This window comes from Podarcis filfolensis (assembly GCF_964270895.1).
Source record: "Podarcis filfolensis genome assembly, chromosome: 9".
Taxonomy (NCBI): Eukaryota; Metazoa; Chordata; class Lepidosauria; order Squamata; family Lacertidae; genus Podarcis; species Podarcis filfolensis.
In genome coordinates this window covers 63,851,333-63,865,893 of record NC_139610.1, presented here as the reverse complement: position 1 = coordinate 63,865,893, position 14,561 = coordinate 63,851,333, and the positions used below count along the sequence as shown (strand labels likewise).

General features: G+C 40.3%; 1 protein-coding gene across 9 annotated transcripts in view; it reads right to left on the bottom strand.

Annotated features, from left to right (window-relative positions):
- The window catches only part of WDFY3 (WD repeat and FYVE domain containing 3), a 155,035-nt gene that overhangs the window by 123,028 nt on the left and 17,446 nt on the right, over positions 1-14,561 (bottom strand). For 4 of the 9 annotated variants that reach the window (XM_083631514.1, XM_083631516.1, XM_083631515.1 and 1 more), the window contains exons 1-2: positions 11,697-11,714; positions 5,783-5,993 (exon numbers count right to left, since the gene is read on the bottom strand). In XM_083631514.1, coding sequence (XP_083487640.1) covers positions 5,783-5,962 — 180 coding nt within the window. In that variant the 5' untranslated portion in view covers positions 5,963-5,993; positions 11,697-11,714. Of the gene's footprint in view, positions 1-5,782; positions 5,994-11,696; positions 11,716-14,561 lie in introns of those variants that run through there. The other 5 variants (XM_083631517.1, XM_083631519.1, XM_083631520.1 and 2 more) reach the window with 2 other exon arrangements.

The following is a 14,561-nucleotide window of genomic DNA, read 5'->3' as shown; positions in this document are numbered from 1 at the left end:
TCTCCCCTAGAAAATAATTTTTTGCAGACATACAAGTCCAGTCACCTCTTTAAATTGGAGCATTAGATGTTTAGGGTACAAAGTCATTGAACAGAACTTTGATTGTTGAATACCCTCCCCTCAGAGATGCAGTTGGGCTTCTCCCTCGTATACAATTCGACACTGGGTCTCAAGAAACACCTTCTTGCCACAGACCTTTAGGGGTGTTAGACGTCACATGCAGCTTAATACAATAAAACCATGCAACATTCAAGTGACCAAAAGCCAACGGCATGACTGCTGGAACTGCATGTTGGAGGGGTGAGGGAGGGGTCTGTATCTGTGGGTCACAGGAAGAAAGAGAGCTGTTTTGCACTGGCTCTGACCCCTGGTCCATCTAGCTCAGTACAATGACTGGCAGCCGGACTCTAGGGTTGCTGGCAGGAGTCTTTTCCCAGTCTAGCCCAAGCGTGCACAGCGCAGAAAGAGCTTTTAAGCTCTCTGCCTTGCTGGGGGTATATGTGTGTTTAAGGCAGGGGTAGGCAACCCATGGGCCGGATGCGGCCCAATCGCCTTCTCAATCCGGCCCACGGATGGTCCGGGAATCAGCCTGTTTTTACATAAGTCCTTTTATTTAAAATGCATCTCTGGGTTATTTGTGGGGCCTGCCTAGTGTTTTTACATGAGTAGAATGTGTGCTTTTATTTAAAATGCATCTCTGGGTTATTTGTGGGGCATAGGAATTCATTCATCCCGCCCCCCCCCCCAAAAATAGTCCAGCCCACCACATGGTCTGAGGGACGGTGGACCGGCCCACGGCTGAAAAAGGTTGCTGACCCCTGGTTTAAGGTCTACTCAGGATGCCGGTTCCGGAAGGGTAATGATGCCCATGTGGGGGCAGTCCAAGTATACACAGAACCCTTGGAACCGAACCCCTGGGTAAGATGCGATTTATGAGTTTACTCCTGTGTAAGAGGCGATGTCATGATTTACTCATAACATTAGAAAGTAGCCACGTCTAGTCAAGCTCTGCCTGGCGAGAATTCTAAAAGCTTCCCTGGAGAAAGGCAGAGGAAACAGCAAGCGAATATAGACAGAAGTAGGAGCCATTAGCTGCCCTTCTCTCTGTGTGTATTATCTGCTTAGCAGACAGTTCTTCTTACTCCTTGGCTTCCAAAATTTCTAGACAAAGGCAACACTAAGCTACACATGCTTACATTTCACACAATTATTATTACTTGATTATTTATTAATTCATGAATTGCCTTTGACACACATCCCAAAGTGATTTACAAACACACCATAGGAATGTTTATATGGGGAAGTTTTTAATGTTTTATGTCATACTGTGTTTTAATTTGTTGGAAGCTGCCCAGAGTGGCTGTGGTAACCCAGTCAGATGGACGGCATATAAATTATTATTATAGCTAAAAATAGTTTTGAAAACAGTACAATAAACAAGTAAAGGTAAGTTTAGAAAATACATAATGAACACCTAATGAGTGTATCTTGTATCCTGGGTCTACAGCTCGGCAGTACTACTGCTCCACTTTCCCAGATTTCTAAGCATCTGAGAAAAGGTAATTTTGCTGGTGTTAATACCATGGTTAGAGACCATGCATTCACGGGTGCCATACAGCACATATGTAATGCCGCCACTGTACAGTTCCTTGCCATATAAATCTGCTAAGTTCAAGGTATGAACTATTACTGTTAGTGTATGAAGTTCAAAATGGCATACCTGAAGGACCACCCTGTCCCTTATACACTGGCCAGCATACAGTGGGACCTTGGGTTACAGACGCTTCAGCTTACAGACTCCGCTAACCCAGAAATAGTATCTCGGGTTAAGGACTTTGCTTCAGGATGAGAACAGAAATCGTGCGGCGGTGGCAGCGTGGCAGGAGGCCCCATTAGCTAAAGTGGTGCTTCAGGTTAAGAACAGTTTCAGGTTAAGAACGGACCTCCGGAACAAATTAAGTTCTTAACCAGAGGTACCACTGTATTGAGATCATCTGGGGAAGGTCTCCTGACTATCTCTTCGCTACCAAGTGTTTGTTAAATTTCTGTGCAAACTAAAGCATTTTTAGCTTAGCAGCACCAGTGCTTTGGAACACTGCCCCTGATATTTCATGACCCGCTGAAAAGTTTAGCTTGCCAAGCATTTTTAGAGAATCAGGTTGATTCAGTGTAGGTCATTTGTTCTATACTTTATGATTTTATTATTAGCTTCTAACTTTATAATTAGTTTATTGTATACAACCACAATAATTTTTAATGAGTTGGTAGGTTATAAATACTCTTATAAATAAAATGAATTATGTCTTATTTAGTTTGGTCCTATGCATATGTAGGGGGTGCAAAGACCTAGGGGGTATACTGAAGATTAAGGCTGCAATCCTATACCCACTTGCTTCTAAGTAAACCCCGTCAACTTCAATGGGACTCATTTCTGCCACTTATCCCACTCCCTTGTGTTCCTGCATCCTTGCTCCATTCAAGGATCATTCACTGTCCTGTCATAATGCCTAATAAAACATATTATCCCTCACTGGAAGAATCCGTGACCAGAAAGAAGATGAATATCAAGAAGATTGGAAGAAATTTAAAGACTATTTGAATAAATACTGTAATATTAAAAATTAGAAATTACTTGAAAGTACCAATTAGGCCTAGGATTAAATTAAGATTTCATTAAATAAATGAGATCTATGATGTTAAGAAAAGTTAATAAATTTGATTATAATTAGAATATTGTTTTTTGAATAATGATATTGGAAAATTGCTACACCCAGTTACAAGGAAATTCAGATGGGAAGGATTAGAGGAAATCAAGCAATATGTTTATGAGGTTGGAAGTTTAATTAATCAGTTCATATTGTTTATATTTCTTTGTTGTTATTTGTTGTATTTGTTTTATTTCTCTCTTGTTCTTTTTTATTTTTGTTTCATTTGTTTTACAGTATGTGTTATATGTGTAAGAAACTTAATAAACATTATTGGAAAAAATAAAATAAAACGTATTATCCAGTAAAACCTGCAGCTGGACTTGGTTATACTTGGTGGTTGTGGAAAATACATTCCATATAGCTAGGAACAAAAAAAAAACTTTACAGGAACCAACAAATACAAGTGTTCCTGCACTTACACTAAGGCTGTCTATGGCTTTTGATCATGCACCACTCAGAGAAAACCAATATACTGAACAGCAAAATGTAATAAATACACCACAGTAATTTGGAAAATAACTTTGTTATAACAGAAGCAACCACCTAGATCTGTCTGAAACATGATCCAACAAAAATGGAAGTCTGGGCTTTGAAATAGTCTTCCTCCTCCTCACTCATTTGCAGCCTGCAAGATGCTCCCGGGGAGGAAGGGCATGCTTATTTTCCATATTTCATCATATTGATCTTCTCTATCTTTAAATCAAAAGCACTTTGCTGCAGTTCTTACAGTAAGAGAGTAAACACATGCCATATATTTGCAGCTAATCACTTAAGAAACTTTGAGGCTTTTATTTTTTAATAAAAACAAAAAACCCGCAAGCCTATCATTTCAGCACCCTCATACTATGCGCACAATTATGCCACTCTTCAGGAACATTAAAATGCATCATTAAGTATTCAGGATTGTGCAAGTAAAGCAGTGACAAGAAAACACAACACGTTATGAACCAAAGCATTGTTTACTGGCAGAGACCTTTTCAGTACAATGTCCACATTTTACACTTACACACACACACACACAAATCCTTGCCGCTTTAGCTCATTGCTATTCAATCCAAAATCACCCCATACAGCACCCAACTGTATGAAAGGCTCTGTCAGAGAAAAATAATCTACAGTTACATAAATGGAATGGTTTTAGAAGAGTTCAGAAACACAACAATTTTACTAAAGAGGCAACATGGATTGTTTGATGACAAGCCTCCTGAGACCTTTCCACACATTATGCAGTTTGACAAGGACCCAGTTCACATGTAACATGAAGGTAAACAATACCCATGTGTGAATGAGCAAGAAAAAAACCAGAACAGCTTTAGTCCTTCTCCATTCCTGCAACTGCCATGCTACCCGGAGCTACGCCATTGTTTGGCTCAGCATTACGTCTTAGCCAAAGTTCAGGATTTGTCTCCCCACAGTAAAACCGCAAGTGGCAAGCCACAAACAGGTTTTTTTTAATAAAGGTTATGAATAAATTGACAATGAAACCAAAGTTAATATCAACAACATGCTGCTCAGTAAACCAGTCCTTTCCTGTACAACGTTCTGTGGATTAATCTTCAAACTCATATTTGGTGTCCTTAAAGATGTATAGAGGAAAACCCAAACAGTAATCCTTAATTTCAAATTTGCTCTCCTAAGAAGATGTATGCAGAAAGTTCACGGGCTGCATGAGCAAATATTTGGGGTTATGTCTCTAGTAGTTGCAAGCAGATACACTTTAATTATTACAGCAGCCAATTAGTATACATGGTCATTCATAAAATGTATGAATTATGAAGTTGGAAACTCGATTTAAAATTTATGATTTACATCAGCTTCTTTCCTAGTGGAGCTAAAATGCCCTTGATTTAAAAAGCAAAGCAAAACTTAATCCACCCTGTTACGACGGCCTTATAAATAAATCCACAGAAGTTACTAGCCTAAAACAAAAATTACTACTCTGCCAAGGGCTGGTAAGAAGAGAGACAGAGAGATCTACCCTGCTATGGCACTATGGTAACCCACTCAGTTTCTATGGCACATGCAGAAAGGAAACTGAGCACTGCGATTCTCCTCTGCCATACAGCTCTCACTCAACTACTTAAATACAAGACCTGATCTTATCACAATACATAAACGGCTTCATCTAAGCCTTGTATTTAAGCACTAACCTGGCAGCCCTAGGGACAAGGAACTGCATGCAGATAAGTGCATGAAATTCAATGCCAGCAACTGTGGGGCTGCTGCAGGAGGGACTCTTCAGTAGTTATTACAGGAAACCTTGAACCACATAAACCTGATAAGCAACATACACACACCCATAATCAATACATATTTTTGTAGAAAACTCTTGGGGGGGGGATTCAGAACTGTATTCAGGACTATTACAAAGGAGCTAAGATTTGTGATCAAGATTCGATACAAAATCCTCTTCTGGGGGGAAAATCGTCATAGTATTTAAGCTGACTTTCATATTTAAAGTGGAACAGAATGGCCCAGGTGGTGCGGACAATCTATGATTAGGATTTGTAAGCAAAATCTGGATGATCATGGATGCTGAAGCAGTTTGTTTCCAGGTTGGCAGTGGGTTGGGCTAAATGACCTCTGAGGTACCTTCCACCTCTATTATTTGAGGATTTGATTTAGGTTCAAAAGGTTCAACCCCAATTCAGAAACAGTGATGACTTAAATTTCATTCATTCTCAGCCCAGTATCTGTCCCACACACCCACTTTCAAATTCTCTGAATTCATGGGAAAACTCAAATCTACTAAAAAATCATGACAGACATTGCTATAAGATCACTTCCACATATAATTTGTCATGGACGTAACAAACTTGGAGGTGGCCACTGGGGAATTTTGATCCAAGCGTAAGGAAGATAAGTTGTTATGGCTGCAGAGGCAGGCAATGTACACACTGTGATATTTAGATGCTGATATAAATGCAGAGAAGGCAAAAACTGGCATTCCATTACTTAACTTTTAATCGACTCCCTCCTGCCCTTCTCCCTACTCCATGCTCTCCATGTACCATTAAAAAAAAAAATCACCTTGTTTAGAACCAATAAGCAGATCTGAATTCAGATGGGCTTACCCTATTAAAAACTGGGAGCATCATGTAAAGCTTCTCTTCCTGTTCTTTCTGGGTCATGTGCCGAGGTGGATGACACAATTCCGTGAAGAGTCGACGCAGATGCATCAATCCAAGAGCATTATCCTGAGGGCTACATTCCTCCTGCCGGGGTCGACCCATTATCCTTTTCACCATATTCATCTTTGCTGGTTTCTGAAAGACCCCTTTTATTCTGTTCAGGGGGGAAACACAATAACAGAATTTGAAAAAAATGCAAACTAAACAAGAAAACAACAGCAACACACTTAGTTATAATTTATGTGTGCTCAAAAATAAAGAGGGGGAGGAGAGGAAGAATCTGGATCATTATTATATACTGAAGTCAGCTACATATACATCGGGGCGTCCAACTTCCAAGAGTCTGCGATCTACTCACAGTATTAAAAAACCGGCAGTGACCTACCCATTTGTCAGAGTTGTTGAGCTTTTTTATTATTTATTTTTTGGGGCCATTTTGCTGGGGGTTCAAAGATTGACCAGGGACACCTCGCGATCGACCAGTAGATCACAATCAACCTGCTGGACAGCCCTGATATACGTTATGACTTCCTCCTACATATGGCACTGGCTATGCATAACTGGCCAAAAATTACAAAGCATAATTCTGAAGTATGGCTTCCAATTGAGAGAAACAGCAATACAAAAAATGCACATGCAATAATTAGGTAACACCTCCACTTTTTAAGGCTTTTTATACCATTAAGCTCAAAATGTCTTTGGGCAATGTGGATCCACCAATATTAATCCCATTGCGGAGCATGCAAATATATATGAGGATGCCCTCAGCAGCAATGCTGCCTTTGCATGAACTTCCCGAAATAAATTTTCAACCCAAGTTTCTTTCAACGTTCTAAAAGCAAGTGATTTTTAAACACCACAAAGTCCTCCAAAGGGGATTTTAAGTCAAAACCTGAAACTCGGGTCTTCCTCCATATGCCACTATCCCTCAAAGAGAGGAAAAACAAAATCCCAAGACCAAAAAGAACAAGAAAAAATGAGACAAATCTTATCTCACTTATGAATAAGTATTCTTTTTGCAGCCATTGTGGGAGCTGCATATGTGGCAATAAAGCAAGACCATATCCTTGTAAACCTGGATAGGAACCTGAAAGTAAGCTGGTCACAGCCCCAAAGCAGAGTCATATTTGGGGCCAGACTAGAAGAAATATGGTGATATGCAATGTTTATATTGCACATGGTTGCACCTGTTTTTCTGAACTTTTTTTAAAGAAACAACAACCCAGCAACAATAGTAGCCTGTGTGAGTAGGCCCAATCCAGGGGATGGGGTTTAATCCTTTCCCCTTGTGCCATTTCCTCCAATGGAAAACTCTCATCCCAAAGCGACTTTTTGCCTAGAGATAAAAGATATATGAGTGCCTATATACTGCTCCTCCTGACAGGAATAGCAGCTTGGTCTCAACTCAGTAGCCCACACCTCTCTTATCCCTTCAAAATTGGATAGTCATTTTTCATGTATACATGCAACCCCCAATTTGGGGGATGGGGGTTTGTTTTCTGGGTCATGGTGTGCAATGATGGAGTGTGCATAAGCCCATTACACCCACTTTTCCAGCCACTTCCAGGTCACCGCAAGGCACATGTGCATGGTCACACATCAATTAGATGCATGTAAAGCAAAAACACAGAACTTGAAATGCCTATCCTATTTCTGGAACGGGGATGAGACTACAAAACTTTAGTCCTGAATGAGTTAAGCGCTCTGTATACACTAAACTGAGTGTTCCAGATTCAACACACCAAGCTTTACTGAGTTTGAGCTCACATAACTGTAGGTCTATCAAGCACATATCCCTACCTAACCCATTTATCTTGGTTGGCTGAAAGAAGGCTTACTTAATGTGCACAAACACACACAGATTACAGTTACTAGACAGAGGCCACCAATTAAAGACTGAGTAGCCCAGTTATGTATACTGTTTCTATTTACAGCAACCTAGTCATTTGAAACTGTCTTCAAGTACTAGGTTATTGCAAGTGATTAATCATCACAAGCCAAGCTGAAAAAAACTATCCATTCTACCTTGGGAATCCCAGTGGGGTGGTGGTGGACGGGACAAAATATTTGCTAGGATCTAATTCCTAGTTTGAAGTTAACAAAGGATAAGATACATTGTGGGGCATATGCCCTGTATATATATGGGTAAACCCAAAAAGTTCCGTCACAAAATTCTTCACCAATGAGTTCTATTCTGCACCACTGCTTACTTTGGTTGCCAATTTATTGTGCCTCCAGTATTCATGTGAAAGGGCACCAAGCTATATGGAACACTGAAACTCTCACTAGAACTGGAAAAGCTATTAAGCCCTGCTCTGGCTTCTGGGACTACAAGGCATTTAGCCACATGCTTTCAAGCCTAAGTGGAAGATAAACGGTTGTTTACTTTAGAATGAAAGCCAAGATTCTTACGATGTTGAATTCTACAAAAGGAACACATATTCTGAGCTTTCACACATTTGTGATACACACACAGATCCCAAGTTACTGTTTGTTATGAAAGTGTTGCTCAATTCCTCTTACATAAAAGGAAACATGGAGGATATGTAATTTTCAACACCTCACTGTACTGAGACTGGATGTTACAACTGGACATCAATAAGAAACTGTCCAATAGAACAAAGGGCATCCACAGAGTTCAGATAACTGAAGTCAGAAGTTCAGGCACTTCGTTTTTTTGCTTAGTTCAATCTGAATCTGTGTAATGGTATATGAGTGTCCTTCTTTTTGACATCCCTGTCAAAAAATATAGAGTTCACTGCATATCGAGATTTGAACTTGTCCCAGATAGAAACACTCTTCCCTAGAATACCTGTATGCAAATCTCTCACAATATATACCCAAACAAACAAAAGTTGTCACTGGAAAGGTTTAACACATATGGCAAGCAGTTAGTTCAGATAAGTACCTCCAGGCTATATTAAATAATGCAGATACATAGGCAGGAATGTAGGAGATTAATATACATTCATCATGAATCATTACGATATATGATAATTTAGGGGTAAATAATACTGCTGCTTTCAAAACATTTGTTAAAAACAAAAACGGCTAGGAAACGACTAAACAGCACACACTGTATTTAGTTTAACAATAGCTATTATAGGACTACAGAATTGGTTTGTTACTTCCAAAGGGTGTTATTTAAGCAAGCAAGCAGATAATTATCCAAACATTCATCAGGAGACTTTCCCCAGCTTTTTAGCCGGCATACAGAAATAACTCAGCCATTTCAAAGCACATTAGTAATAAGATAACATGAAACAGACATATATTTCTTGGATTTTATAACAGTAACAGTAGAAGCAAATATTTATTCTCACTGCTGTCCCAAGTACTTCAGAAGTGTCCCTTTAACACAAATTCAGACCCCATACTATGTAGAATGAGAACAGGGTCCACCTTGCACCTCACATAACTATAAAAGATGACCTTCAAATAAGCTTATTGAAATTTTCAGTGTTCTCTTCTTTAGACCAAATATGGAAACTGGAATCTCAAAAGATTTAACAGTTTAACTGCATTTAGCAGATGTTGAATTTGAAAAACAGATGTCTAGAAACTAATTGTTCCAAAATTATGTTCTAGGGATGGCTTAAAGAATGAATATATATATATAATACCCAAGAATCCATAATTCACAGGTAGTACACAGCACGAAAACACAAACCATCAAAACTATTTCGATAAAAGTGCCAAATGCTTCAAGTAAACAGATGTGCATGCCCAAAGTATTTCTTCCTTAAACATATAATTTCAGTAATTATGTTGAACTGCAAAGGCCAAGCCAAAATTTATAGTTGTGCTGCAAAGGACCCAGAGCAATGCTCATATGAAAAACTTACAAACTTAGGCTATCATTTTTTAAAAAATCCCACTCCATTTTACTACAGACATGGTCAGTGTGCATGATCTCCAATGTTACGTCAAACTAGACCCATTGCAATATATGGACTTAAGGTCATTTATTTCAATGGGTCTGCACTAAATATGACTTTGTGGGATATCACCTTACATTTGGGAGAAAAACATACAGAAATTCTCATTTTCCTGATTAAGTGACTTCTGATAGAAGGCACTCAATGGCTGTAATACAGTGGTACCTCCGGTTGCGGACAGGAGGTTGCGGACAGGATCCGTTCTGCATGTTCTGCGCATGTTCTGAGCATGTGCATGGCATGTGGAGTGCTTCTTCGCATGCCAAGTGGCGAAACCCAGAAAAATACTTCCGGGTTTGCCGCTTTTGCAACCCGAAATTTACGTTACCCAAGGGTAACTTAAGTCGAGGTTCTGCTGTAACTTTCTAAAATGCAAGATAATCCACACTGGATTCTCTTCACAGGGAGAAAAGCTTCAATAATAACAATGGCTCTAGACCAGCATTCCCCAATCTATTGCCCTCCATATGTTTGGGACGGTAACTAATCTGCTTCAGTCAGCATGGTCACTGTTCAAGGATGACAGGAGTTGCAGTCCAAAACATTTGGGCAGAACCACTTTGGGGGAGGCAGCACTAGACAGCGAGAAAGCATCACATTTCACCAACAATTACCAGATACAAGGGATGGGCTCCCAATAGTGTTACTGCAATCTGGAGGGAAGATGTGTATCCGTTTCAACTGATGCATTACAGCTATGTAACCGTCATTAAAAAACAAACTGAAACATCTGTGCTGTGTCTAGGATTCACAGAATTCTAAGCTACCAATTAGGATTTTAGGATGTACAACGGAACTGTCCCCAAGCAGCTTTCTAGATTCTATAAACAAGCTGGTCACAGTGGATCAAAAAATCTGGAAGAGATCCAGAAGCGAGCCGACAGGATATTTCGCATTTAACATTTCTACAAATTGAGCACACTTTATCCAGTTTGTGATAAACAAACACTAAGCCTGTGTAGCGTTAAATTCTGATTTGGTAGTTAAAATATGCATTCCCTGTTATGTTTTCAACAATGAAGAGAGAGGATCAATACAAATCAGAAGTACCACCACCACTTGCACCAAGATATCTACTGCAGTAAACATCTGACCCATGTTTCTCCAGCTGTTTCTCACAAAAGATTACTTTCACAGAGAAACTGTGTGATTTATAAACAGCTCCGCACAAAGCATTCATTCACAACAGGCATATTCTAGGAATCTAAAAAGAACGCTAAACAATCATAAGCTATTCACTTTATATAGCTTTAAAAAATATTTATTTTTTCATAACAGTGTACAACTATATTAATAAGATTGTTAAATCAAAATGCAAAGTAATTCACAGACCACTTGCAGCGGTGTATTTCTGAAGACAAGAATGCTGTACCACTTGTAAACAATGTAATGAATCACTGCTCCAAGTGTAAAACATTCAATTAAAAGGAATGAAACATGAGAACTAGAAATCTATCTATCAAGTTTTATTTTTAAATATTATTAGCATATACTCTGTATTAAATAGTTTGTTGAAACACCCCACCATGTTCATTTCCCCCATGACCCAATTTTCATTTCCCGGGCAAAAATGCAAAGCAGAAAAACCTTGGCAACATTTAACACCATTTTCATTGCAATGAAACAAAACATTACTCATGTTCAGCACAAGATCAAACAGAAGGAAGCATTTGTTGCAGGGATATTTTACGGCATAAAAATGATTGCTCTGTCATCAAAAGAAGCATGAAATCTGCTACGCGTTTTGCCTCCTACATAAATGTTTGCCATCTTACCTGTGCTGTGTTTGTTTTGCACTGTCTAACAAATTCCAAAATGTTACACTGGGAACATGTTTGTCACAATTTCACACAATGATCATCTGACATTAAAGCTCAACCATTTTTCCCAACCTAAAGGAGACAAAATAATTATCCCACCTGGTGCTTTTCAGGTTCTTTGCAGGCATCTTAAGTTTTAAATCTTCTCTTTTTGAAAGAAAACAACAGCAGCCACCTGTTTCTTGTTATTATCTACTGCTGCTAGCCCCACATGCAGCAAAAATACTTCAGGCAATCCAGGCGAAACTCAGAGCTTTGCACTGGAGTCTCCTGGAGCTTGCTGTACCAGTGTGCAAGCTGGCTTGACGACAGAGGCAAAGGGCTGCTGTTCTATCCAGCAGCACTGACGGACTTGTCTGTCATAGGATGATGAACCCGTTCTGCTTCAGGCAAGGTCCCCCCTCCCTGCTTGTGTCAACTAACATATGCTGATTAATGTAGCCTTTAGAAAGAACAGGGGGGAACAAAGGGTGGCAGGAGAAAAGCCACTCAAATTCACATATAGGACAATTTAGAAATGCCTGACTTATGCATTCTTCATGTGTCATTACAGTTTGTACTTCACTTGTGTCAAGAGTGTCTATGGCACTGTACCAACACACAGGAGTAATGTGCTTTATTAGAATCTTTACAGTCTAGAAAGAGGCGCAAGGAAGCTCTGGCCCTGCAGACACTATCGGGCTACAACAGCCATCATACCAAAGCATTGGACACAGCCTGCAGCTAATGGGCTCCGGAGTCTAATAACATCTGGAGGGCTGGAGGTTCCCCACCCCTAGTCTAAACAATAGCTCTGGCATTATGGCAGATGCAGTGCTGAAAACTTCAGATATATAAGCTAGGTGCCAAATGGCTACTTAAACCAAGGTTAAAGGTAAAGGGACCCCTGACCATTAGGTCCATTTGTGGCCGACTCTGGGGTTCTGGCACTCATCTCGCTTTATTGGCCGAGGGAGCCGGTGTACAGCTTCCAGGTCATGTGGCCAGCATGACTAAGCCGCTTCTGCCGAACCAGAGCAGCACATGGAAACGCCGTTTACCTTCCCGCCAGAGCAGTACCTATTTATCTACTTGCACTTTGACATGCTTTCGAACTGCTAGGTTGGCAGGAGCAGGGACTGAGCAATGGGAGCTCACCCCATGGGGGGGATTCGAACCACCGACCTTCTGATCAGCAAGTCCTAGGCTTTGTGGTTTAACCCACAGCGCTACCCGCGTCCCTTTAAACCAAGGTTACAGTCACCAAAACAGAATGTCTAATTGCCATTTTTTGGCAAGACGGCTCTAAAGTCTTGTTTTTCAAATGATGGGCTGACTGTGAATGATTCTCAATTAAAAATCTGGTTAGTTCAGATGACAACCTTGAGCTTTGAGAACTCAAAGTAGAAAAGCTCACAGACAACTTTCCAATACCGCCTTTTACATAAAATTGGACTCAGACCCCACACAAGAATACAAAAAACAAGATTGTTAAGGAGCTACCCCCACACATCCAAGAACAGATCCTCACCAACACACCAACAGAACCTCAACCAGGAACTTTCTATCTTCTACCTAAAATACACAAACCAGGAAATCCAGGACGCCCCATCATTTCAGGTATTGGCACTATTACAGTGGGTGTCTCCGGTTATATGGACTCTGTTCTGAAACCATATGCCATCAGTGCTCCCAGCTATGTACGTGACACCACAGATTTTCTGAGGAAAATACAATCTTTAAATAATCTTCCCAACAACACTATACTAGCTACTATGGATGTGGAATCTCTGTATACCAACATCCCACACAACGATGGTTTACAAGCTATAAGGAACACCATTTCAGATAAAACCACAGCGGACTTTGCCACCAAACTCTGCCAATTTGTCCTTACCCACAACAACTTCAAATTCGGTGATGACCTGTTCCTTCAGATCAGCGGCACAGCAATGGGCACCCGCATGGCCCCACAGTATGCCAACATCTTCATGGCAGATTTAGAACAACGTTTCCTAAACTCCTACCCACTCAAACCTCTCTTGTACCTGCGATACATTGACGATATTTTTATCATCTGGACACATGGTCAACAGACCCTGGACACCTTCCACCAGAAATTCAATGATTTTCACCCCACAATCAACCTAACAATGAATCAATCTATGCAAGAAATACATTTTTTGGACACTACTATAAAAATACAGGATGGACGCATAGACACGACCTTATACCGTAAACCAACTGACCGACAAACATATCTACATGCCTCTAGCTACCATCCCAAACATACCAAACAGTCCATTGTATATAGCCAGGCACTACGTTACAGCCGTATCTGTTCCAATTCTACAGACAGAGACTCTCACCTAAGAGATCTACAGCAAACCTTTTTAGAACTAAAATACCCAGCAGATGAAGTTAGACAACAGATCAACAGAGCCAGACAGATACCCAGAGAGAACTTGCTACAAGACAGACCCAAAAAAGAAAATAACAGAACACCTCTAGTCATCACATACAGCTCCCAAGTCAAAACAGTACAACGCATCATCAGAGATCTACAACCTCTCCTGGACAATGACAGTTCTCTTTCTCAAGCTCTGGGAGGAAGACCTTTCATTGCCTACAGACAGCCACCCAATCTTAAACAACTCCTAACCCACAATAATACTACAACCAGACGTAACACGGACACTGGCACCAGAGCCTGCAATAAACCCAGATGCCAACTTTGCTGCCACATACACCCGGACAACACCATTACTGGCCCCAACAACATCACACATACCATCTCGGGACTATTTAATTGCTCATCGTCTAACATTGTATATGCCATCAAATGCCAACAGTGTCCCTCAGCTCTCTATATTGGACAAACAGGCCAAACCTTACGCCAAAGAATAAATGGACATAAATCGGACATCAAGAATCACAAGACAGAGAAACCAGTAGGAGAACACTTCAATCTCCCAGGACATTCTA